This window comes from Carassius auratus, chromosome 25, assembly GCF_003368295.1.
Source record: "Carassius auratus strain Wakin chromosome 25, ASM336829v1, whole genome shotgun sequence".
NCBI lineage: Eukaryota > Metazoa > Chordata > Actinopteri > Cypriniformes > Cyprinidae > Carassius > Carassius auratus.
Window position 1 is genome coordinate 10,398,001 of NC_039267.1, and position 22,417 is coordinate 10,420,417.

Genomic DNA, 22,417 nt, shown 5'->3' on the forward strand with positions numbered 1-22,417 from the left:
TTTAATGATACATCTTCTTTGGATCTACCTATAAAATTCTATGAAAACATGACAAATGAATAATAGTAATTTCTATATTTAGAAGCAGATCTTATAAACCAAGCATGCTGATTGGATCGTGTTTATTAAAATAACATTCCTCAAGCAAGAGGAGCGTCTCTCGTGATGCACCTCACTGCAGCTACAAATAACAACAATATGAATTATACGGTACAATAAAAACATGACATCACTTCAGTACTCATTCAGAGGCCATGCATCACAGTGAAGCTCCACAGGTGCTCCGTTACGCCCCGTCCACGTGACAAAACCAGAGGGGATTCTCATTTCATCACATGATGCAGGTTCTCCAGTGGATTGTGCTTCATTTTATTGCCAAGTTAAACAGCAGTAGCTACACAGCACCACAACTTAGTACAATCTCTTCAGATACTAATCAAAGGAGTGATTATCAACTTTGAGTGTCTAATTAAATTAAAAAAACTCCTTTGGTTGAGTTCTATGAGGGAAAGAAAGGCAAAGTGTCCAAAGGTCATGTGCTGCCACAGCGATCGTCTTTGAGACTCTTAAGGCGGGCAGAGGACTTGAAAGGCAATGCGGTCTTGGCAGCGGGACTTGGCTGGCCTCTCTCTGCAGTGCTCCAGTGGTGAAGGTGTGTGTGTGTGTGTGTGTGTGTGAGGGTCAGATGGCCGGGGACGGGGCGTCGGGATCAGGATCGTAATGGTGGCTGGGCTGAGGGTGGTTGGGGAGGATGTCTAGTTCGTCCACCTGAGGCCCGGGGTGCATCACCACCAGCTGGTCTTGAGGGATGTCTGCGGCAGCTGCAGCCAGGTTGGTGATGGACTTGCTTTTCACGCACTGGAAGTCCACGTGTCTGCTTTTACCTTCCTCTTTCTCCCAGGACATGCGGATGAAGGGCCGCTGGACATAGTTGTAAATGACCTCAGGACGCCCGCCGGGCCGCTTCTTTACTTTCTCTTTGTAGGTTGGGTAACCTAGGTGCAAACACAGGTACAGTATTAGCAGGAATGCTAATTAAAGGGATAGTTCAAAAAAAGTGAAAATTTTGTCATTTATTCTCCTTTGTGACATTACAAACAAACAAAAAAAGGTTCTAAAATAAAAGTTCTGTGTATTTTAAAAGAAATTTATATTTATATTTTTTTTCTCAGATTACACCGTAATACACAAAGTGCCAATTTGAACATTTTATAAATGTAAAAAAATAAAATATTTTTATAAAAGAAGTATATAACATTTATCGTATAAACTTTAATATTATATGTATATATATATATGTAAAAACATGAACAAAAAAAATATGTAGAGAGAGACAGAGAGAGAAATGCATAAACGCATAGTTTATTTCTTAACATTTATTTTAACTTTATTATTTGTGACCATGTCTGTGAAATCCAGACTAAAGTCTCAAAATCTAATTATGAGATAACAAACATCAAAGTTTGATTTCAGCCATTAATTTCACTATGATATCAATCTTTGACTGTCTTAGATATAAAAGTTATATATTCACAAAATGTTCTACATCTTTATGAAGAATGATTTTATGTAGAAAACAGTAAATCACAAAAAAAATGACTTTAGCTGGGTTTTCACAGGCATTGTCACAATTAAGACAATGTATTATTGCAAAAAAAAAAAAAAAAGTTCTATTTACTACCATTTTTATTATTGTAATATATAACTATTTTGTAGAATGTTAGTAACCAAACAGTTTTGGTTCCCATTAACTTCCATAGTATTTTTTTTTTGCCAATGGTAACTGAACTGTTTGGTTACCAACAATCGTTTATTATAAAAAGACACATGGGTTATATTATGGGTTGATTATCCGTTTAAATGTCTAAATGAGCTTATTTTATTTCTGAAAACAGCCAAGTGAAATCATGTTATTTTGTGTCTTACCTTCAATGCCTAATCGAATCTTCTTCAGTCCTCTCTCCTTCAAAACAGATTTGGCCACATCTCGGTTCTCAATGTATTTGAAGAAACGGTATAGTTTTGTGCTATATATAACTGCAGGACACAAAAACAAAACCATTATGAACATGAGTGCAAAAATGACAAAAACACATTCCATACAAACCTACGCTGATCTTTGAAACATCTTGTCTTTTCTGTCTAAAAACAAAAATCTAGCTTATTTTAGTGTGTATTGCTTTGTGGTTACTAACTCATTTTATCAACAAGGTCAAAATCATAACAGCACACAACAAGCTGCACAATTTACGGTTTCATTAAATGTTCATAGCTATAAGGGCCAAAGGTGTTCAGAAACCACACGCACCACTAATGACCACAGTCAATTCACAGAAATCCCCCATAATGCAGCAGCACTGTGACTGACACAGATATCAGTGTGTAACTGGGGTGCAGGTGAAGTGAACTGACTCTGTGAGTATTCCTCTCCCATCTGCGGTGGATACTCCTCATCCCAGTCCACCACGTCATCGTCGGTCAGCACCACCACATGACACTCCCTCTCTCCGCTCTGAGCGCTGGCCACCATCAGAGGAAGCACCATCTCCTCCAGATAGCACTCGAACTGCCGCCGGGCGCCATCATTAGACAGCTCATGCATGAGTGCACCTGCAGCCGACACGTTCCAGAGCGTTATTCAAATCTGCTCATGATGATTCAGCAGCCATATCATGAAATATGCATGATTCTTTCAATTAAAAAAGCAATAATGTGAACGGGTCACACTATCAGTGTCCAGTGACCCATATCTGACAATCACATCAGATACGGCACTGACCTACTTCTGCTCTCTCGTATCTACTGTCCTCAGACATCAGTAACGCTCAGAAGGACGTCCAGTTCTGTCTTTACGGTGACTATCAGAGCATTTTTCCAGCCAAAACTCTGTGCATTTGTCATGTTGATGAATACTCACTGAGGTCTCTGCACTTGATGGTGCTGCAGTCGAAGGCGATGCAAAGGTAGTCACATGCCTCTCTCAGCTCCGGGATGGATATCCCATCAGGGCAGCGGATTATCCCTGATTTGTAATAATCCTGCCGGTTAAAAGGGAGAGACGCAGAGGAAAAACAAACAGGCGGCCATTACTGAAGCAGCACTTATTCCAAAGAGAAGCAAATGGCTCCGAAGCCAGATAGACGCACACATACACACACACACCCCCTGCTTTTTCCCACTCTTCACACGCACTGATCCATTTAAAGCCAGTCAAACGTGGAAAGAGCTCAGCATACAGACGCTCAACAAAACACTTCACTGAAGAGGAGGAGAAGGATTCAGTATGGCTGTTATTTCTGTAGTGATGTACTGATTTTTCCACTGAGCTGAGGCTCACGGTAGAAGCTTAACCCTTTCAGTGACTCTGGAGAGGGCTTTGTAATGAATGCCAAGGTAGTCCAAATAAAGGTGGCCATAACATCCATAAAAATAAAATAATAAAAACTTTTTTTCCCTCAGAATACATTGTTGTATACAAAATGTTTTAAATATGCATATGCATATATTTTGAAATTTAAATATGCATATATTTTTTATAGTACAAAGTTATATTTATACTATTATATTTGTACTGTAGTTTGTTTAAAATGCAAAATATATATTCTTTAACATTTATTTTAACTTTATTAAGAATGTATTATTGGTGAGAAGAATGAAGTTGTTTTATTTTATTCTTTTTTAAGCCTTTTTTATTGAGATAGGATAGTGGAGAGATGACCAGAAATTTCTGGGAGGAGAGGGGAGCGGGAATCGAACCTGGGTCGCTGAGTTGCTGAGTTTTATTTATTGCATTAACATTTTATTGCTTGTGTACACTGATGGCTTATATATTTATTATTTATATATAGAAGTCAACATCTGAAGTGGATCAAAAAAGTTCATCAAAGTTGTCCTGAGACCACATTTTGGTTTTACATTTTAGGAGAACTTTGATGAAAGGTTTTGATCCACTTCACCAGTGTAAATAACACGCACACACACACACACACACACACACACACACATATATGTATATATATGAACAAATAAACATAGATATACACAACTTATAATTAGTGGATCTACATTCAAAATAATAATTAAATTAAATAACCTGTCATTTTAATGAACCAATCATCCGGACTATCCGTTTTATTAATTATTATTTGATTTTAAGGTCAGTCAAAGTGATCAGACAGGAAAAGAATACAAAACATGCTGGCACTGACTCTGAAGATGACGGAGGAAACCAAAGAAACCCGACAGTGAGGAAAACGTTCTGCTGAGTTGCCATTTTTATATGTTAAAAAATACATCTGGAATGAGCTTTAACAAAACAGTGCGCTTTGTGCTGGAGTCATGTGAATTTTGATACTGCAGTCTAATCCAACACTTAATCAATATGCGGTGCACTAGGCCAAAGAGATATTTAAACCCTCAATGAAGCTTTTAAAGTATAGAGCACTCACCAGAATGGCTCTGAACACGGTGGAGCTGATTCCCTCAGCAACCTCATACTCTCCCTTTTCATTAGGACGCGTGAAGTTGTGTTCCCGTCCAGATCCGAACATCCTTCAAGACAACACCCACCAGTTATTTATTAATATTAAAACACTGACGTGATATGACTGGTTCTACAGAAGTCATAATGAACAGACTAATGAAAGACGTGACTGAAGTTTATCCTACCTGCCGAGCATGGTGTTGGGTTGGGCAGTGAAGATGGATGGGTCGACCACGAAACGTGTGTTGTCTACAATCAGAGTGACTCTCTCGGCAGTCCTCAAACTGCGAGGGCCCTCCTTGATGTTTTCACACACGTAGATCATGTCGGAGCTGTGGGTTTTAACATGAGGGTCACCATAGAACAGGCTGGAAGTACATGCTTTCTGAGGCCTGGGACTCGTGGAGCGCGATGAGCAGCCTGAATCCCGTTCACGGTCTGAGCAAACAATACGGAAGTTAAGAAAGGAGTCAAAACAAGTGAAGCCTCCCAGTACCGACATCAGTAACAGTTATAAGCCATCAGTGAACACAATTAATAAATGTTAATGCAACAAACAAAATTCAGCAACGGTAAGTGAAGTTGCAGCTAGAGAATTTAACCCTCATGATTGAATTAAACCAGAAAAAAAACTATTATCTAGACTGCTGTTGGACAGTTTTTTTTTTTTTAAGAAATCAAAATGTTTAAAATGCTCAGCAAAGGTGCATTCAATGAATCAAATACATTTCAAAACATAAAAAATAATTTTTTCAAAAAACAAACATTTTTGTCCAAAAATATTTTGCAGCACAACGGTAAGTTTGAGCAGTAAATCAGTACATCATAATAATTTCTAAAGGATGATGTGACACTGAAGACTGGAATTATGGCTGCTGAAAATGCAACTTTGCATTACAGAAATAAATGATATTTTAAAATATGCTAAAATAGAAAGCAGTTATTTTAAAATGTAATAATATTCAACAACATTACGGTTTTGTTCACATAAATGCAACCTTGATGAGCATAAGTTACTTCTTTTAAAAACATAAAAAACAATCTGACTGCCCACAAACTTTTGCATGTATTAATTATATATATGACACATACAGGCATGCTTTACAGTCATAAATGCATTCAATATAAATTTGAAACATATTTCCAAAAGAAAACCAATGAGAGCTTTATCAAAAAGTTGTAACATGTCTCTAGAACAGACATAAGTCAAAATAATAACTAAGTAAATGTCAAACAAAATGTCTAGACGTATGGCAAAAAATAATAATAAAAAATAAAATAAAACCCGTGTTCAAGGATTGATTTATTTATTTACTGTAGCGGTGCCTCAGGTGTTATATGTTTTGCCCAATATACATATATATGCATTAACATTTAAAAATAAATAATAATTAATATTAATAATAAATTATAATTGATGTAGACTTAATATTGAATTAAGAATAGCATTTTGAAAGATTTGAGGGAGTTTTAAATGGTACAGAATGAACAAGCCAAAGCTCACCGCTGAGGTGCTGGCGTATGGGTGAGGTGACGTTCCTGATGCAGGGGGTCAGCTGTCCTTCGCCTCTCTCGTGTGAAGAATCCCTGGAGCGATCACCAGAACGCCGTCTCTCCATGGGGTGGTCCAGGGGTCCTCCTCCGCTGGCTCCGTGCAGGCTCATGTTGACCAGCTCTCCCTCCAGCTGAGCTCCAAGCAGCTGACCACTGCCGAGAAAAGCCAACACACAGTCAGATACACACGTGAGGGCTGGTCCGAGTGCATCTCTCCACAACGTGAGGAACTCACCGAGCGCCAACAATAAACTTACATGAACTCTGGGCTCTGAAAAAGAGATGCTGAGTGCAGTAAGTGTGATGACAGCAAAGTGCAATTTGTCACAGTTTCATCAAACCTGCTGCATGAGACAAAAGGACAGCAGCGCAGCTTCATTTTCAGCACAGCCTCATCTGTCACTGACCCGTGTGATCACAGATGATTCATTCCCATTTGTCTTTATTTTATTCACATCACGTGCTGTGCTTGTGAGAAAAAGTGACTGGGGTTTAATTTTAACCTAATCCTTTCAGGCGATGGCCTATATTAAAAATTCAATACTTCTTATAATTTAATTTAGAAATCCAGGACAAAAAAAAAAAAAAAATCTGAATTAAACCCACAGAAAGAAATATTCACAAAACTGGCCCTGGTCTCTTCTACTTTGTATGTATAAAATAAATTTACTTTAAATAATAAAACTGAAGTATATATATTTTTTTCAGTTTATTTTAGTTTAATATTTTAGTAATTTTTTTTCTTTGCCTTTTTTTTCTTAGTGTCTTTATGGTTAAAATTTTAATTTATTTTTTCAATTCAGTTTTAGTACGTCAAGAGAAATGTTTCCTTGAGAACTAGATGAACTTAAAAAGGTTAAATGTTTTTAATACCTTATGTTTCCAGTGACAAACTAGTTTCAGTTTTAATTAACTATAACAACCCTGATAGTAATAATAAATAAATAAAGCTATAAAATACAAATAAATCCTTTATAAACCCAGACATCATATAAAGCCTCCAGACTGCCTATGCCCAGACCAGGTGATGATCATTTTTTCTTGCATTAATACTCATTCCACAGGGGTCTGAAACAGGATCATTACAAGACAGATGCCCTTGAAGCAAGGAGACTGGAGTGCAACACAGACACAGACCAAAGCAGAAAACAAAGTTAAAAACATAGTCTTTGTGGTCTAGGTCTCTTTCTTCCCCTGCACTGAAAAACCATAAAGGGTCCACTGAAGCGTGCACGGGCAGAATATTCTGTTTGAATAAATGATGAATAGGCTGGAAATAGGGCTTGTTTTATCCCAGCGAAAGTGCTGCCCAAGATGGACCCCTCAATTTATTTCGACTCTCATGACTGCACCAGCCAAAAGCTTTGTGACCCCATTAGGCAACCAGAGCGTGACCAGAGCCCACAGCACCACCACACTCGACAGCAGATACAAATTCAATAAATTGTCCTGCTGTGTTCTGCTGCCAGTTTTCCCACCTGATGCAGAACACGTGCACATGCAACAATCTACAACATCCCACCAATAAAATCAATCAATCTCTTTATATACACATCACCAATCACCAATATTTAACTGTAGGCAGCAAAACCAAAACCTCTTTTCAAGTGCATGTGTTTTCAGGAGTATGAACAGAAATTGAATGGAATGCAAAGTCTAGAATGACCTTTACAGTCCCTATCAGACGTAGATTGATCATTTTACAGATAGCACAACACTTATCTATTTTATCTAGAAATTTCCAAAAGATGGCACCTAGTGGTGGGTCTCTAAAGAATCATGACATGCTGTGTGTTTGATAGGAAACAAAGGTGTTCACAGATTAAGAAATTTCTGTCTCGTTTTTTGAATAACTGATAACCATTTATTCTCAAAAAATAAAAAATAAAACAATACTTTTATGATTAACAGTTCACAAATCAATGCTTAATATAATTTAGTAAATTGAGTAATATAATGGTTTTAATTAATAATATTAAAATAATAGTAATTATTACTATTATTATAGTATCAATTAAACCATACAAAAGATGATATTTACAAAATATTATTAATACTAATATATACATATAATATATAATATATATATTGGAACAAATATATATATAAATATATATATATATATATATATATATATATATATATATATAAATATATATATATATATATATATATATATACACACACACACACACACACACACACACCAAAGGTTATTTCATTGTGTAAAACAATAATTAAAATAAAAACTAACAATATAAAGTAATAAGTAATAATAAAAATAATATAATTACATAACATTAAGAATAATAATTATTATTATTACTATCATATTATTATTATTACTACAAAATATTATTAATACTAATATAAAGTACAACTTTTATTTTATATTTAACTACCTATTGTTTTATTGCTATACTCTAAATATGACTATATTATTGTTATTTTATGTATATATATATATATATATATATATATATATATATATATATATATATATATATATATATATATATATATGCAATGTATTATAGTTTGTATTTATGTAAAATAGAATAAATGGATAAAATAATGGTTTTGGATATTGTTTATAAGACACTTTTGTTTAAAATACACCAAAATCACACTATGCAAACCACTGTGCTCCCAACACTTTTCAGCTGCTTACTGATTGATATTTTAGCTGCCAAGATCCTAGCCATTAATGCACTGGTGAAACCTGAACTTGAGCTGCACCCGTTAAGTACCATCCGAGCAGTCTGATGACTCCCTAAGCAGCTCACACAGAAACTCATTCAGCTTTATATCACAGATCATTTTCACAGATCCACTGCCAAACACATGCATGATTCCAAGTCAAGATCATGTTTTGCTTGTCTATTGCATCAGCCCAGAAATGAGCCAGCCAGAAGAAGCCCACTACAAATTAAAATGAAGGCATGTCTGGGGTGTCTCCGGACCCCTTATGGGACAAGATCATCTTGACAAGACAAGCCAACTGAAGATCTGTCTTTCTGTGTGTCAATCAATACTGATACATTTTTTTTAAAAGACAAGTGCGGTTTAACTTGTTCGAGACGCACAAACCGTTCTGTTACTTACAGAAAAAGTAGCATCAATAATTCAGCACACTACTGACACCGCTCCTATAATGTTAAACAGCAAGACAATGCGTTCCTGAAGCGCACTGTCTGCTGATGTGCGTTCAAATGACGCATACAAATCATGTCTAAACGATAGAATATTTAATGAGGGAATTGCATATGAAATCTCATCTATAAAAAAAACTCACTGCGCATTTTCTCAGGACTTTACAAAGCAAAAGGTCCCTCTTTTAAGACTCATTGACACAGTGAAGAGCGTCTACGTACCCGCCTGTCTTTAAAACAAAGCAGCAGGGCAGCAGCTGATGAATGAACGCACAAAGGACGCGCGCTCCTTCGCACAAAGAGGGCTTGCCAGGCGACTTAGCATCCTTGGGCATTACTTTCAAACTTCAGCATAGTGCGAGCACTCCGGTATAACTTATTCACTGCGAACACAGCCTCCAAATGCCGCCTTTTGGTAAGAAAGGACGCCTTCAGGTAGGACGGTAGCATAGTAACCCGCGTAGACGCACGCGCGAGAGTGAATGGCTGGTTGCTACTGTGGCACGCGGAGGCTGCCTCGATGACGTAGGCCGACGCTCGTAACATCTCCTGATACTGTAGATTCTCTCGTGCTCGATAACACGACGGGCTGATGAAGGAGACGGCGTGATGATGCGACGGAGAACGAACTCGGTGAACCTCAATCTCCGCAGCCGCGCGAGTGTTAAAACCGTTATACAAGACTTGTCACAATGACCTTCTATTCTGAATATAGTTTTTAAGTTCAATTAAAGGTGTATACAAGTGAGTGTTGTTATGCACCAAATCACTATATTTGTTTGATATCACCATCTTATCCTTTTTAACCTTTACCTATCCTTGACAAAGGTGTGCTTGTAACAAACTAGATAACGAAATAAAATGATTTTTTTTAAAAAAAACCTGCTTTAGAAAGCATGTCGTAAGCTGTGCTTTTTTTTTACCCTTCCTGCGTTTCATTCATAAACAAAGCTTGTATGGCCATTGTTTCCGTCTCCATCCTTACAAGCTGTTCATTTCTCTCTGGCCAGCAGGTGGCGCTGACACGCAAAGGCGAACATGTAGGACATTATGTGCAGAGGTGCTCACTGAAGCCCTTTTTTCATTTAAAAGATGCAAAAACGACTAGAATGGTACCCTTTTTTAGTGGGGGTTGACGTTAAATCGTACACTCAGATGCAAAAACCCCTTATCATTGTGGCCATGTATAATTTGAAAACTTGGTTGTGAGGGATATATGTACAGTTAATTTTAGTGTATTGTACCGATGTTTAATAACATACTGATAATGTTCAGCTGACGAAAAGTCTCACTGAAAGTAACTTTCAGTATGCAAAAACTCCATAAAACAGTTTGTGTCATTATAAATTACTGTAAGTTTATCTGAGCCAGCCTCGTTTTTATCCACGTTAAATTCAATGTGGCATCTATTCTGACTCAGGTCTAAAGTAAAAACAGCATTTCTGCAATGGCATTGCAAACTGACATTGATATTACCAAGACGGCACTTGCACTGATATCATAGATAGATAGATAGATAGATAGATAGATAGATAGATAGATAGATAGATAGATAGATAGATAGATAGAACTGGTTATAATAAATTGCAAATGCATGTTGTTGCTCAGTAACTTTAGTATACTAATATTCTATAAACAGGTCCTCGTGATACATGCACAAGAGATATGTAATCTGTCATAATACAAGATTCCCTACAGAAATCAGTATATACACCTTGAAACAACCAGCATTATGCACAAAAACATACGATTAAAACTAGGGCTAAGTAATGACACTCATTTCATTGATTGATTCAATTTCAATTCACAAGCTCTTAATCGACTAGACAGATTATTTTGGCTACTTATCAGTTACAGTACAGGTACGATATATCAATTAATGCTGTAAACTATACAGGAAACCTTGTAAGTTGGTACATTACTATAATATTAAAAGTTAAAATGAACAACAGAGTCTAAATTCTATTTATTTCATAGTTATAGTAGCCCTAATCAACTATATCAATCAACCAGTTTTTATCTATACTTTTTAAATGGTGTCATCTTTTTATTCCAGTTTGTTCATATTTCAATATTTAAAGATTGGCTGTAATGAAAACTGAAAATTATGTTTGGTGAAGTTTTGTTTACACACTGAACAGACAAACTAGAGCGATCTTGGAATCTAAAGAATCTACCTATTTAAAAATCAATCTTTTTTTTTTTTTTAATCAAAATGAAGATCAATTAAATCTAGTAACTATTAACAGCCCAGCCCCATATTTTAACTATATAAATAATGGATTTATCATTTGGAATGAACCACAATGAATTGAACTATACAAGAGTGTTTCCATATAAATACATCTGACAGTGCAGTGTTTTTGAAGACATACTTCAGAAAATCTATGCAGCAGGTGGACTCTATGACTGGGAATCTGTTATTATCCAGTCTTACCTTAAATGTCTGCAGATTCTCCTAGAGCCACATGTTGTCCTTTGATCCCAATTTTCTGAATCGCTAGAGTGGCTGTCATAAGAGATAGAATGTGCTGCCATCTCGGGAGAGTTTATATTACTGGACCTTTACACCTTAAGATCTCATATCCTAGCAGAGCAAAAAGAATTGAAACAATGTTTCATTCTATCTGTTGCCAAAACTTGCTATAATGCTTTTTATTGATTAATTACATCAGTCCAAATAGTTTTATGGACAATTAGTTGTAACGTTTAATTTTTAACTGTCAAGTACTCCAGCCTAGGTAATTTGCTAGTTAGCTTAAGTTGGCGTTTAAAAGGAACGCTAACCAAACACAAGCGATCTCTCACCTGTTTCCGCTATAAGTTGAACTTGATCCGCGTGGTGTGCGTTTGAACCATAGGTTTGAACTTACTGACAGGAGTGAATACTAGCTAGCATTTATATACATTAGCTTGTTCTTCGCCGTTAACGATGGGATAGAATGTTGAAAGATTTGAAGATGCTAACGTTACATGGCTAACCAAGGAGACAAGTTAACTAAACTGAATATCGCGAGAAGAACACACGAGAATTCGTGATAAAAACAACCTTCACCTTCAGCGCACAAAGCCTCTAGGAGTCATGCGCAACTGTAACCATAGACATAATATATATGATGTCTATGACTGTAACAGCTAACGCTTCCGGTCCGGCAGTAAGAAGACCAGAGTAGAGGCCGTGCTAAAATGATAACATGCCTCCGGGGTTGCGCCCACAAAGTGACATCATTAGTTTCACCCGATAGTAAAATAATCTCTGGTTCAGTCAACCACAAAGTGTAGTGAAATAATATTACTTAAAATGATTACATAAGTAATACAAAAAAAAAAAAGTGGAAGTATAAATCAATTTAAAGGGCAGGATCAATTTATGCCTAAATAACCAAGCCTAAAACTAAAGTGCGCGATGTAAGACATTTAACACAACAGTGAACAGTTTTTTTAATCTTTATTTTTCATTGTCATCATAAATTTAAGACATTTTTAACAGTTTTTGTCTTAAAAAAAATTAACAAATATTTGGTCCGACTGCTCGTTTACTTTTTTCTGGGTTCAGTTAATAGATCTAGCCTATGTTACGATCAAATAACGAATAAATACATAAAAAAGCTTTGAGCTGTCACGGCTTAGCCGCTAAAAATGATGGAAACAACATAAAAATATAAATAAATTTTGTATAGAAAAAAAATAAATATTGTTAATAGAATTAAGGCTGAAAAGAATGGCTTGACTTCAGTCCCTGAGTTCACGTGAATTGTGTTTCTACGACGGATTCATAAGTTTTTCCAAAACTGCAATGATATCCTCTGCTTCCCTTGGATTTAGATGCTTCAGATTGGGAATAATATCTGGAAGAAGTCCTGTTTTCTCTTCGTTTTTCTTCTCTGAGGCCGTGTGGATTTCCCGAAGTTTCATCTGAAGCCAGTCTTGCCTCAGTTCCACATGTTTATGCACCCCGAGGTTGTGCATAAACTGGACTTCATTGATAGCTCTTTTTCTTTTTGATGAAGAAAAAAAATACAACATCATACATCTGAACCAAAAAAAAAAAAAAAAAAAAGGAAAAAATATTAGCTACAGTATAGCCTACTTACCCCAGTGGCTTGCTATCTCCATGTGTTGAATAGAATAATATGCAGATGGAGAAAAGTACAACTGTTTTCTCCAAAAGTCCATGATTGATGGAAACCATTTTAGGAACCTTTGAAATAAAAATAAATGCGTTTATGTAAAAATATATATATATATTTTATAACCGCAACAGTCTATTTCAATGGGAAAAAATTGCATACAGCCTTGAACTAAATATATCGCTAAGATAAAAAAATATATATATAATATTAACTAATATTTAATAATATTAAAACAACAACACAATTTAGACTCAACTTACCATTGCTGGGTATTAAGTAAGAGATCGCGGGAGTTCGTGCATCAGTCTATCAGTTCACATTAGAGTTGGTTCACAGTTCACAGGGTGAGCTCCTTATATAGCTTTGTGTCCATTGATCAGCCGCTTTCATTATTAGTGATGATGTCACCCCGTGACTTGATGAAGAATGCGCGTGACAACACCTCTACAACACCACCAATAATTCAGCCCCCGTTAAAACCCGCCCTTGAATTTGAACTCATGTACGTCAGTTAGTGGTACAATTTCTTTAACTTCCTAGCAATAATTACACAAACAAATAAATCTTTTTTTTTTATTCCAAAGGTCTCAAACGTTTATACAAAATAAATAAAAAATACTTAATTTTAGCTCGGAACTGCTCTGTCATTTAAATCAGGTAGTAAATTAAATTATATTGTATTATACTTACTATCTTATTTTAATTTCAGGTTGTTTGCTTTATGTGTATTTTGTATTATTTTATTAACATTAAAGTTGGTATAAATTGTACATATTGAGTTTTTTTTTTTTTTTTTTTGTGAATAGTTGTATCCACTTAGACTAATAAAAAGCTTTCCAGATTTTCTCTGAAGATGTACAGAAAAGGTATTCATTTATGGACTGCAACTATGATAGCAGCTGTTTTGTACGTTTTCTCTATCAGATGGTAATCCAGCCAAAGAACCTGCTGCAGTCACAGGTGTCCAGGGGGGCACCACCAGGAGGTGGATGGCTCTTTCCTACTTTTATGGCCACTGGATGGCAGATTAGGTAACTATGAGCGAAGTTTTCTAAATGTAGCCCAGGAATAGCTATGTCATGACACAGAGAGTGTGTTTGGGTACCTAAACAGGTCTGACCCGTAGATCTTACCTCGTGGTGTGGTTAGGGTTTCTCTCCAAGCTATGGGCTTCTGACTCAAGAAAAATATGGGGGTATGATGACATACGAGGCAATAAGCATCACTTCAGTCTGTAAATTATAGCGGACCGGAGAGATCGTCACCCAATATCTATGTTTTATGCAATAACCAGCAAAGTGCATGTAAGCTGTATCCAATACTGCTTATTCTTGAAATGTTCACTGCATCTTGCATTGCACCTGTCCATGAGCTAATGTTTCTTCCTTTGGCATTCTGTAAAACAAACTTCGCAGGTGGTAAGCAGCTAAAGTTGTTTACATACCAAATTCACAAGATTTATGGCTGACAAGGCCTGCATGTTGAAGATGTTTGACCCCATCCCTCTCTTTTGCAGTACTGTGTATGGGCTGAAGTGGGCATGGCCTGTTTAGATGACACCCACCAAACAAATAGACCTTTGACCCTTGCAAGAGATCCCTAGCACAGTCCTAACAATCCTCAGCAGTATTTATACCCTTTGGAGGCAGGAGGGGGGACCTTTCGACCCCAGAACTGTAGTTCTCATTACCTCATGCTTTATCGATGCGGGTCCTGTCACCAGCAGTGTGTGTTACCACTACACATGATTATTCAGGAGAATTCAGGGGGAGATATCAAGTCACCTAAGGACACCCAATGCAGTCATGCCACAGGTATAAATGCCATTCAGCTCCTTGTGACACAATGAACTGAATTTATGTTAAGTGCCATCATGTGGCTATTTTTGGTCTTTCTCAAGGTTTATTGAGTGGTAAAATATTTTTTATGTTGGTTGATTTGAAAACAACCTTTGATAATCAAAATGAATGGGGACACATGTTAATAACTTCCACCTGAAATATCTGACAACAGGTCAAACATTCTACATTTTTAAAAGGAGGTATTATCACAAAATATTGGTTCTGAAACATTTTAAGATTTATAGTCATATTTTAGAAAATGAAATTTGTGAAATATTATTTTTATAGTGATTTTACTGTTGTTGTTTTTCCGATGTAGGACATCAAAATACAATGCCACAAGATTTGCTTTTTATTGAAAAAAGTGTTAGATGCTTGGAAGACTGAAAGAATAGAATAGAATAGACAGGTCTGATATGTATTTTACTAGTATTTATTGCTATAGTATACAGATAGAAAATAGTACAATATGCAAAGTATTAGAATAGAATAGATTTGAATAGACAGGTCTGGTGTGTAATTTTGCATTAATAGTTATGATACAGTAGTATAGACAGAAATGATATTCAGTGTGCAGTGTATTAGAATAGTCAGAATAGAATAGAGTAGAACATAATAGAATATAGACAGGTCTGGTGTGTATTTTTGTATTTACAGCTATGATAACAAATTATGTACAATGTTTAGTGAATTAGAATAGAATAGAATAGACAGGTCTAATAAGTATTTTTGTATTTACTGCTATGATACGTAGTGTACAGACTACAAAATATGTACAATGTGTAATGTATTAGAATAGAATAGAATAGAATAGAGACAGGTCTGGTGTGTAATTTTGTATTTATAGGTATGATACATACAATAGTAAACAGAAATTATATTCAATGTGCAGTGTATTAGAATAGTCAGAAAATAATTGAACAGAACTCAATAGAATAGAATAGAATATAGACACATCTGGCATGTATTTTTTTGTATTTCATGCTATATGATAGGATAGAAAATATGTACAATGTATTAGAACTGAAAATAGAAATAGAAAATAATAGAGACAGGACTAGTGTGTAATTTTTGTATTTACAGCTATAATAAAAAATTATGTACAATGTTTAGTGTTTTAGAATAGAATAGAATAGAATAGAATAGAATAGAGACAGGTTGAGACATGTATTTTGTATTCACAGCTATGATACATAGTATAAAACCAGAGAAAATGTACTAAACCAACCAAACAGAAAGTAAATAACACAAAGGTGTGCTAATACACATATCATTTATAAAATAAACTATTAATAAATCATATAAAAAGCACAATAAATATTACAACATTGTAGCAAAAAATAAATAAATAAATTGTAAATGTATTTTAAAAAGGTTTTGGGAGGAACTAAATAAAAATATCTGTCTTTTCTTTTGCGAATAAACCTTGAACTTTGTGACCTTTTTCATCAAGTGACGCTGGTTGATTTAACCTTACGTAGCTTCAAAGAAACTGTTTAGTGAGCAGAAAGACATCATAACACGTTTCATGCAGGTTCACATGCGATATTCCCACTAGTCCGTAAAAAGAATGGCAGTAAAAATCATTTTAGTTGCTACTTGCTAACGCGATAGACCACGGAAGCCATTTCTAAGAAGAAAAGCTCTTTATGTGAGAAAGGGATCTCTCCAACAGTGAAAATAGTTGCCTGACAAGTCGAGTGACGCACAGAGCACTGAAGCTTATTCATGAATGGACTGAAGATATAAAGGTTACGTAGCTCTTCGTTGTCACAGTAACGGCGTGATTTATGAAAATAAAATGTTCAATACACACAACTGCGAGCAGAAATTGTCTTTACAATTCGTTTGTTTTTAGAATGTATTTTACATTATAATTTCATTAGATACATGCTGTTCATAAATGCTCGAAAATGTCGACACGTACAGAGCATGCGCAGTCGGCAACACACTGAAGCGGTAATTGGCGGAAACATTGGAGTGTGTAATTTGTCAATGAGCAAAATAGGTAAGTACATGACAGTTTTCCTTTTGGTTTAGAGTCAGAACTCAAGAGTACATGACATACTTTTAAATGAAAAGCAGTTTGTTAGATATCTAGTCGCAAAGGATTAGCAGTTAAGCAAGCTGCTTTCTGTAACAGAAGTCGCTGAGTATCTGTGGAGAACGACGTCTCGATGAACTAAGTTATAAACTGTAGATTTGATTTCAACTTTAGATACAGCGTTTCTCAACAAATGTATCCACAAGTCTGCTCTCCTCATTACTGTTACTGTTTTGCAGGATTTTTAAGGTCCTGTCTGAGAGAAAAAGTGACCAGCTAAATCAGGTAAGAGTTACACGAGTTACACAAGAGTTGGAACATAGTTGAAAAAATGCATTAAATGAGTTAAATGCATTTGTTTTCACACTGACCGTTTTACTTGGGGGAAGAAACAGGACAAATAGGAAATTTCACTCGGGAGAGGCATATGAGTATACACGAAAAAAATATACTACACCAGTCAACAACTGAAATTAATGAAAACCTTTCCAAAAAAAAAGAAAGAAAGAAAGAAAGAAAAGTTGTCCTTAAATCAAAATGCTTTCTTGTCTTAGGAAAACTTTGATGAAATTTTTTGATCCACTTGATTAAATGTAAACTACTGTGTAACTGTAACTTATGACAGAGCCTTCAGATATTTCCCCATTATGTTACATTGATGGTTTGTTACACTGCACCAGGCATATTAAACATGCATCTATATAGCGATAAATACTCATTATATAAATATATATTTATACAGTTTTCTCCATTGCTGCTCCAGGCTCCAGTGTCACATGATCCTTCAGAAATTATTCTAATATGTTGATTTGGTGCTCCAGAAGCATTTAATATTATTACCAATATCATAAACAGTTTTGCTGCTCCTTACTTTTGTGGAATCCGTGATACACAACCATTCAAAAGTATGGGGTATGTAAGATTTAAAAAAAACTTTCTTGGCAAGAATTTATTTGATAATTCAGAAGTGAAAGTGAAGACATGCATAAGGTATAAATGATTTATTATTTCATATAAATGCTGTTTTTTGGTACAACATTTTATTAAAGAGTCCTTAAAAAGCGATCAACATTTCCAGTAAAATATTAAGCTGCACAACTGTTTTCAACATCAGTAATAATAGGAATTGATAATATAATCAGTGTGCTTTGTTTTTACTCTTTGATTTTGTAAAGGAAATGGCTTCTCTCCCAACAATGAAGAACATTCCCAATGTTGAAAATGCCTTTAAAGCATCCAAGAAACACAAAAACAAGAAAAGGAAAAAGGATAAGGGCAAAAAGCATGTGCCTGACTTCTTGTTGCACGACGGCGTCCACGAGGCAGTGTTTACACAAATGCAAGAGACTAAGAAAAGAAAGAAGGCAAAGAAGAAAATCAAACCGAAGGAAGACTTTCAACACCCAACATTAAATAAACAGTTCAAGCAACCTGAAGATACGCACCAAACGCAGCCCATCATCTGCATCTCCCCTGATCAGAAAACACCATATTCACCTGTGAAGGAGTGTAATAGAAGTGTGAAACGTAAAAAGAGAGTCGTTTTCAACTTGCCACCCGAGCAGAGCCAAGCTCCAAAGACAAATGAGGAAGAATATGGAAAGAAGCAGCTGGTCAGTGAAAGCAGCTTGGAATCCAACACAGCTGAAGAAATGACCAGCCAAGACCTGTTTATTACACAGAAATCATTCTTGGATCCATATGTGGAGATCTCCAGCAGCTCAAGCTCCAGTATTAATGGGAAGGTGCCAGAGAACCTCTCATGTAGTTTAACTGCTGAAGCAACAACTCAAACCGAAAACTTCTTCACCTTCCCGGCACTCTCCACTTCGCTCAAGTTTCAGAAGCAGCTGCAGAACACGTCCAAAAGCCTGGAGGAACCAGTAGACCTGAGCCTGCCAAACAGAACAAGACAAATGCACGGCCCAAAACAACCCTCTGTAGATTGGGAGAAACCACCCATGCTGAAGATATCAGGCACATCGAGTGAAGACGGCGATACGGTGCCCAAGGCCAAAGGTGATCTGCTCCAGCTGAAGGTCATCCAGACCCGCTTGAATGAGTCTTTCTTTTTTAAGGTGAAGGGTGAAGATTCTCCGAAGCCCATGTGCCCTTTGATGAAGCTCACGGAAAGAGTTGAGAAAAGAACGAAGAAGTAAAATCAGACCAAGATGTTATACATTCACGAGGGGGGAAAAAGCAGAGAGTTCTGTACACATAGCTTTGTTATTCTGCATTTTACATCATTTGCTTCAATGTTTATTCAGTATATGAATGTTCAGTTTGTTTACAAGCAAGCATTGTACACAAAAGTTCCTACAGTTAAAACAGTCTCACCGTTGTACAGTTTTAATTGTGTCTAAACAGCTTGATTCCCATCCACTTCCAAAGGTGAAAGAAAACATAGACAGGAATTGTTACTGGCAGCAGCAGGCTGTAGAAACACACGCTGCTTGCGCTTGTACAGCCTTGAGGGAAATTTTCATCCACTGCTGCAGAGTAAAAGAGTCCAGACAAAGATATCAGTGGTACAAGAACAGTCACTGTAGACAGGGAGAAAAACATTGTGGCAGAAAATGAAGAGTGAAGTATTAGCTTTATAAATTCAAGATTGAGTGGGTTTTTCAGTCGCTGCGCTCTTATGGATCATTCTTGCATCTTGTGGGATCATCTTAGGAATACCATCAATGATGGGATATGCAATACCAGGCTGTTCGTTTATTAATTCGTTGCTCCTTTCGTCGTACCTTGAAAAGATCAGAAGCAGATACATGTATTAATAATATTGATAACGATAACTGCACATCCCTTACAAAGATGTTTCATGTTAAACATATTTAATAATAGTTACTATAAACCACACTCAATGAATATGGGATCCAAAGCAGATTGTCTTTCAGATTTCTTTGTAATTCTGTAGCATTTTTGTTTCTCTGTTTTTTTAAAATAGCTTTTATAATTATAGTTTAATTGGTTTATACACATACAAATAGGCCATAAGCTTATCACATAGAATAAAACATTTTTAAAAAGTACCTATGATGACTATTGATAATCATAATCTGAAAAGCCCTTTCAAAAAAATCTGTGAAAAGTTTATGAAAAATATTTACGATAAAAAAAGTATTAAATTCCTACAAAACCATATCTTCATATAAAGCAGAATGCTTTGAAAAGTGTAATTCTGTAACATTTTGCCTCTTTTTTTTATAAAGTAGTGTTAAAATTAGTATATTTTTTATGCAAAATTATAATAATATTTATGTTAATAGTAAACGCTTTTATTCATTTACAAAATAAGTCCTAAATGATAAAAAAAAAAAAAAAATACTAACTATGATGTTTGTCAGTAGTAGCTACACCAAGGTAAAAGTTCGTAATGGAAATGTATCGACTGGTGTTTTATGACATCACCACGTCCCATCATAAGGCAATAATATAATGCATGATGAACAGTCATACCTCAGGGGTTTTTTGGACAGTGGACACACAAGAAACTCCAGCAGAGACTCATCAAACGGCTGACTCTGACTCTGGCCGTCCTTCACTGCAGCGCTGCGGATCTCTGAACGCTAAACACTCCAGTACAAAGTGTCCTCAATGCATGAGACATATCCGAAGACAGCAGAAGGGGTGAAAAACAAACAAACAACTAAACTAAACTTGTCTGACAGAGCCAACAGTAAACCGGAAGCGCCGAGCTAGGCGCATTTGTAAACGTGTCCCCTGATATTTTACATTCGTGAGATGGTTCCGGTGGCAGATTGTTCTATTTGAAAATTATTGTCATTTATAACAAAAAATATTGATATATCTGGGTTCACATGGTCTGCACAGTACAAAGAACACTCTGGAAGCAGATATTTAGAAATATATAATTAATTTATGTGTTAGGACAGACATAATTAACAATAATCAAATGTAGGCTATTATTGCATTGATCAAAATAATAATAACAATAAAAAATCAAGTAATAATACAAAAATGTACGTACGTAATAATTAAATTAATAATTTAAACTAGAACTAACTATTGTTACTGATTAAAAAAATAAAAATAATAATTGGCTTTTTCAGCTGGCAGCGAGCCATTCATTCAAGACAATTGTCATATAATGTCACTGTTTTTCTTATGCATCACACGCATTTTATTATTTTTATTATCATTCATAGATATTGTATAAATATTATTTTTATCTGCATCGATAAGAAAGACAAACGTATGATATAAGAGTTTAGTAATATGTAAGCTAATAATCTGAAGAAGAACAAGGAAAAAAAGTGCAATAGTGGAATTATGTCACTACTAAATAAAAATAAGGGTTCACTACAGACTGCATTATATACTGTTTTATATCAAGAGAAATAAATAATTATAGAAATAACGTGTTGATTCCAAGGAATCATAGTGAGAGGAATGCATTTAAGCATTTGAAATAGATTTATTGGATAGAATTATGTCATTTTATGCCTCATTAAACATAATATCTCGAAAGCGGTGTGTGGAGCTCTTGCCTAAAGTATATTGTAAAATAGAAACCGAACTGGAGAAGCTGAAGAGATTATTGATGAACAGCAGATGTCGCCAGTGAACTGTGTGTTTTAAAAGAAACAACTAACAAATATTGCAGGGAAAACCTTTACTTTGAAGCGCTTTTTGTGAAACAAGCTGAGACTTAAATTAAAGGCAGAAGCTGCCAGTATTGATTTTGAGTGGCTCTCAGAAGACTCATTCACACAAAAGACTCCAGCAAAAGTCAAGCATCTGACCAGCCTTCTTCTGTCCAGCGGTGGCTGGATCCTCCTCTTGATTTGAGAGCAGCTCTGGTTATTCATCCAGCTGGTTTCTCAAGACTTGTCCAGGGGTTTATCAGGGGTTTATTTCTTTGGGGTGTGCTGTTGTGGCAGATCTCTTGTTCAAGTCAGGCAAGGTTAACTCTAATTTTATGGAGGAGACAGCATGGGCAATTCCATGTTTGTGTGTACTTCCACCAAAAACACAGAAAGGGACACATTCCCCTCAATATTCCCACACTGCCAAATTGAAAGTTTTGAGTCAATATTTGCAGTGTTTTAAGCTGATGGAAGAGAAAAAGCTGGAAAGAAGCTCATGGGCACCAGAGAGCTCAGTTCACTGACCTGCCAAGCATGTCAAATGAAACAAACCCGCTCCAGGTCAAAGTCAGGACAGACGGCATTGTGGATAGGTGC

The 22,417-nt window shown here is 35.8% G+C and overlaps 3 protein-coding genes across 5 annotated transcripts; all 3 read right to left on the bottom strand.

Annotated features, from left to right (window-relative positions):
- Nucleotides 1-107: 107 nt before the first annotated feature.
- LOC113043234 (BTB/POZ domain-containing protein 10-like) lies at nt 108-12,350 on the bottom strand. 3 transcript variants are annotated; one of them, XM_026202476.1, is made up of 9 exons: nt 11,998-12,350; nt 11,627-11,776; nt 5,988-6,190; nt 4,669-4,921; nt 4,449-4,551; nt 2,918-3,038; nt 2,413-2,610; nt 1,927-2,037; nt 108-995 (listed from the first exon to the last, which is right to left on the bottom strand). In XM_026202476.1, the coding sequence occupies exons 2-9, from the start codon at nt 11,725-11,727 to the stop codon at nt 682-684; spliced, it is 1,404 nt and encodes a 467-aa protein (XP_026058261.1). In that variant the 5' UTR covers nt 11,728-11,776; nt 11,998-12,350; the 3' UTR covers nt 108-681. The 3 variants fall into 3 exon arrangements, with proteins under 3 accessions (XP_026058261.1, XP_026058262.1, XP_026058260.1); XM_026202477.1 differs by lacking the exon at nt 11,627-11,776; XM_026202475.1 differs by lacking the exons at nt 11,627-11,776; nt 11,998-12,350 and adding an exon at nt 9,412-9,766.
- Nucleotides 12,351-12,484: 134 nt separating this feature from the next.
- Nucleotides 12,485-13,700, bottom strand: LOC113043238 (parathyroid hormone-like). The gene is made up of 3 exons (XM_026202484.1): nt 13,583-13,700; nt 13,284-13,390; nt 12,485-13,186 (listed from the first exon to the last, which is right to left on the bottom strand). The coding sequence occupies exons 1-3, from the start codon at nt 13,583-13,585 to the stop codon at nt 12,952-12,954; spliced, it is 345 nt and encodes a 114-aa protein (XP_026058269.1). The 5' UTR covers nt 13,586-13,700; the 3' UTR covers nt 12,485-12,951.
- A 5,818-nt stretch (nt 13,701-19,518) lies between these two features.
- On the bottom strand, nt 19,519-20,925 carry LOC113043239 (phosphatidylinositol N-acetylglucosaminyltransferase subunit Y). Its single transcript, XM_026202485.1, has 2 exons — nt 20,670-20,925; nt 19,519-19,954 (listed from the first exon to the last, which is right to left on the bottom strand). The coding sequence occupies exon 2, from the start codon at nt 19,770-19,772 to the stop codon at nt 19,557-19,559; it is 216 nt and encodes a 71-aa protein (XP_026058270.1). The 5' UTR covers nt 19,773-19,954; nt 20,670-20,925; the 3' UTR covers nt 19,519-19,556.
- Between the last annotated feature and the right edge of the window lie 1,492 nt (nt 20,926-22,417).

Excerpts from the sequence above, each read along its gene's own strand:
- LOC113043239 (XM_026202485.1), bottom strand. The coding sequence starts at position 19,772 with ATGTTTTTCTCCCTGTCTACAGTGACTGTTCTTGTACCACTGATATCT.
- LOC113043238 (XM_026202484.1), bottom strand. Across the intron at positions 13,187-13,283 it reads GGAGATAGCAAGCCACTGGG|AAAAAGAGCTATCAATGAAG; the intron begins GTAAGTAGGCTA and ends TTCATCAAAAAG.
- LOC113043234 (XM_026202475.1), bottom strand. The coding sequence starts at position 9,524 with ATGCCCAAGGATGCTAAGTCGCCTGGCAAGCCCTCTTTGTGCGAAGGA. Across the intron at positions 2,611-2,917 it reads CATCAAGTGCAGAGACCTCA|GTGCACTCATGCATGAGCTG; the intron begins GTGAGTATTCAT and ends TGTCGGCTGCAG. Across the intron at positions 2,038-2,412 it reads GGGAGAGGAATACTCACAGA|TTATATATAGCACAAAACTA; the intron begins GTCAGTTCACTT and ends TGTGTCCTGCAG.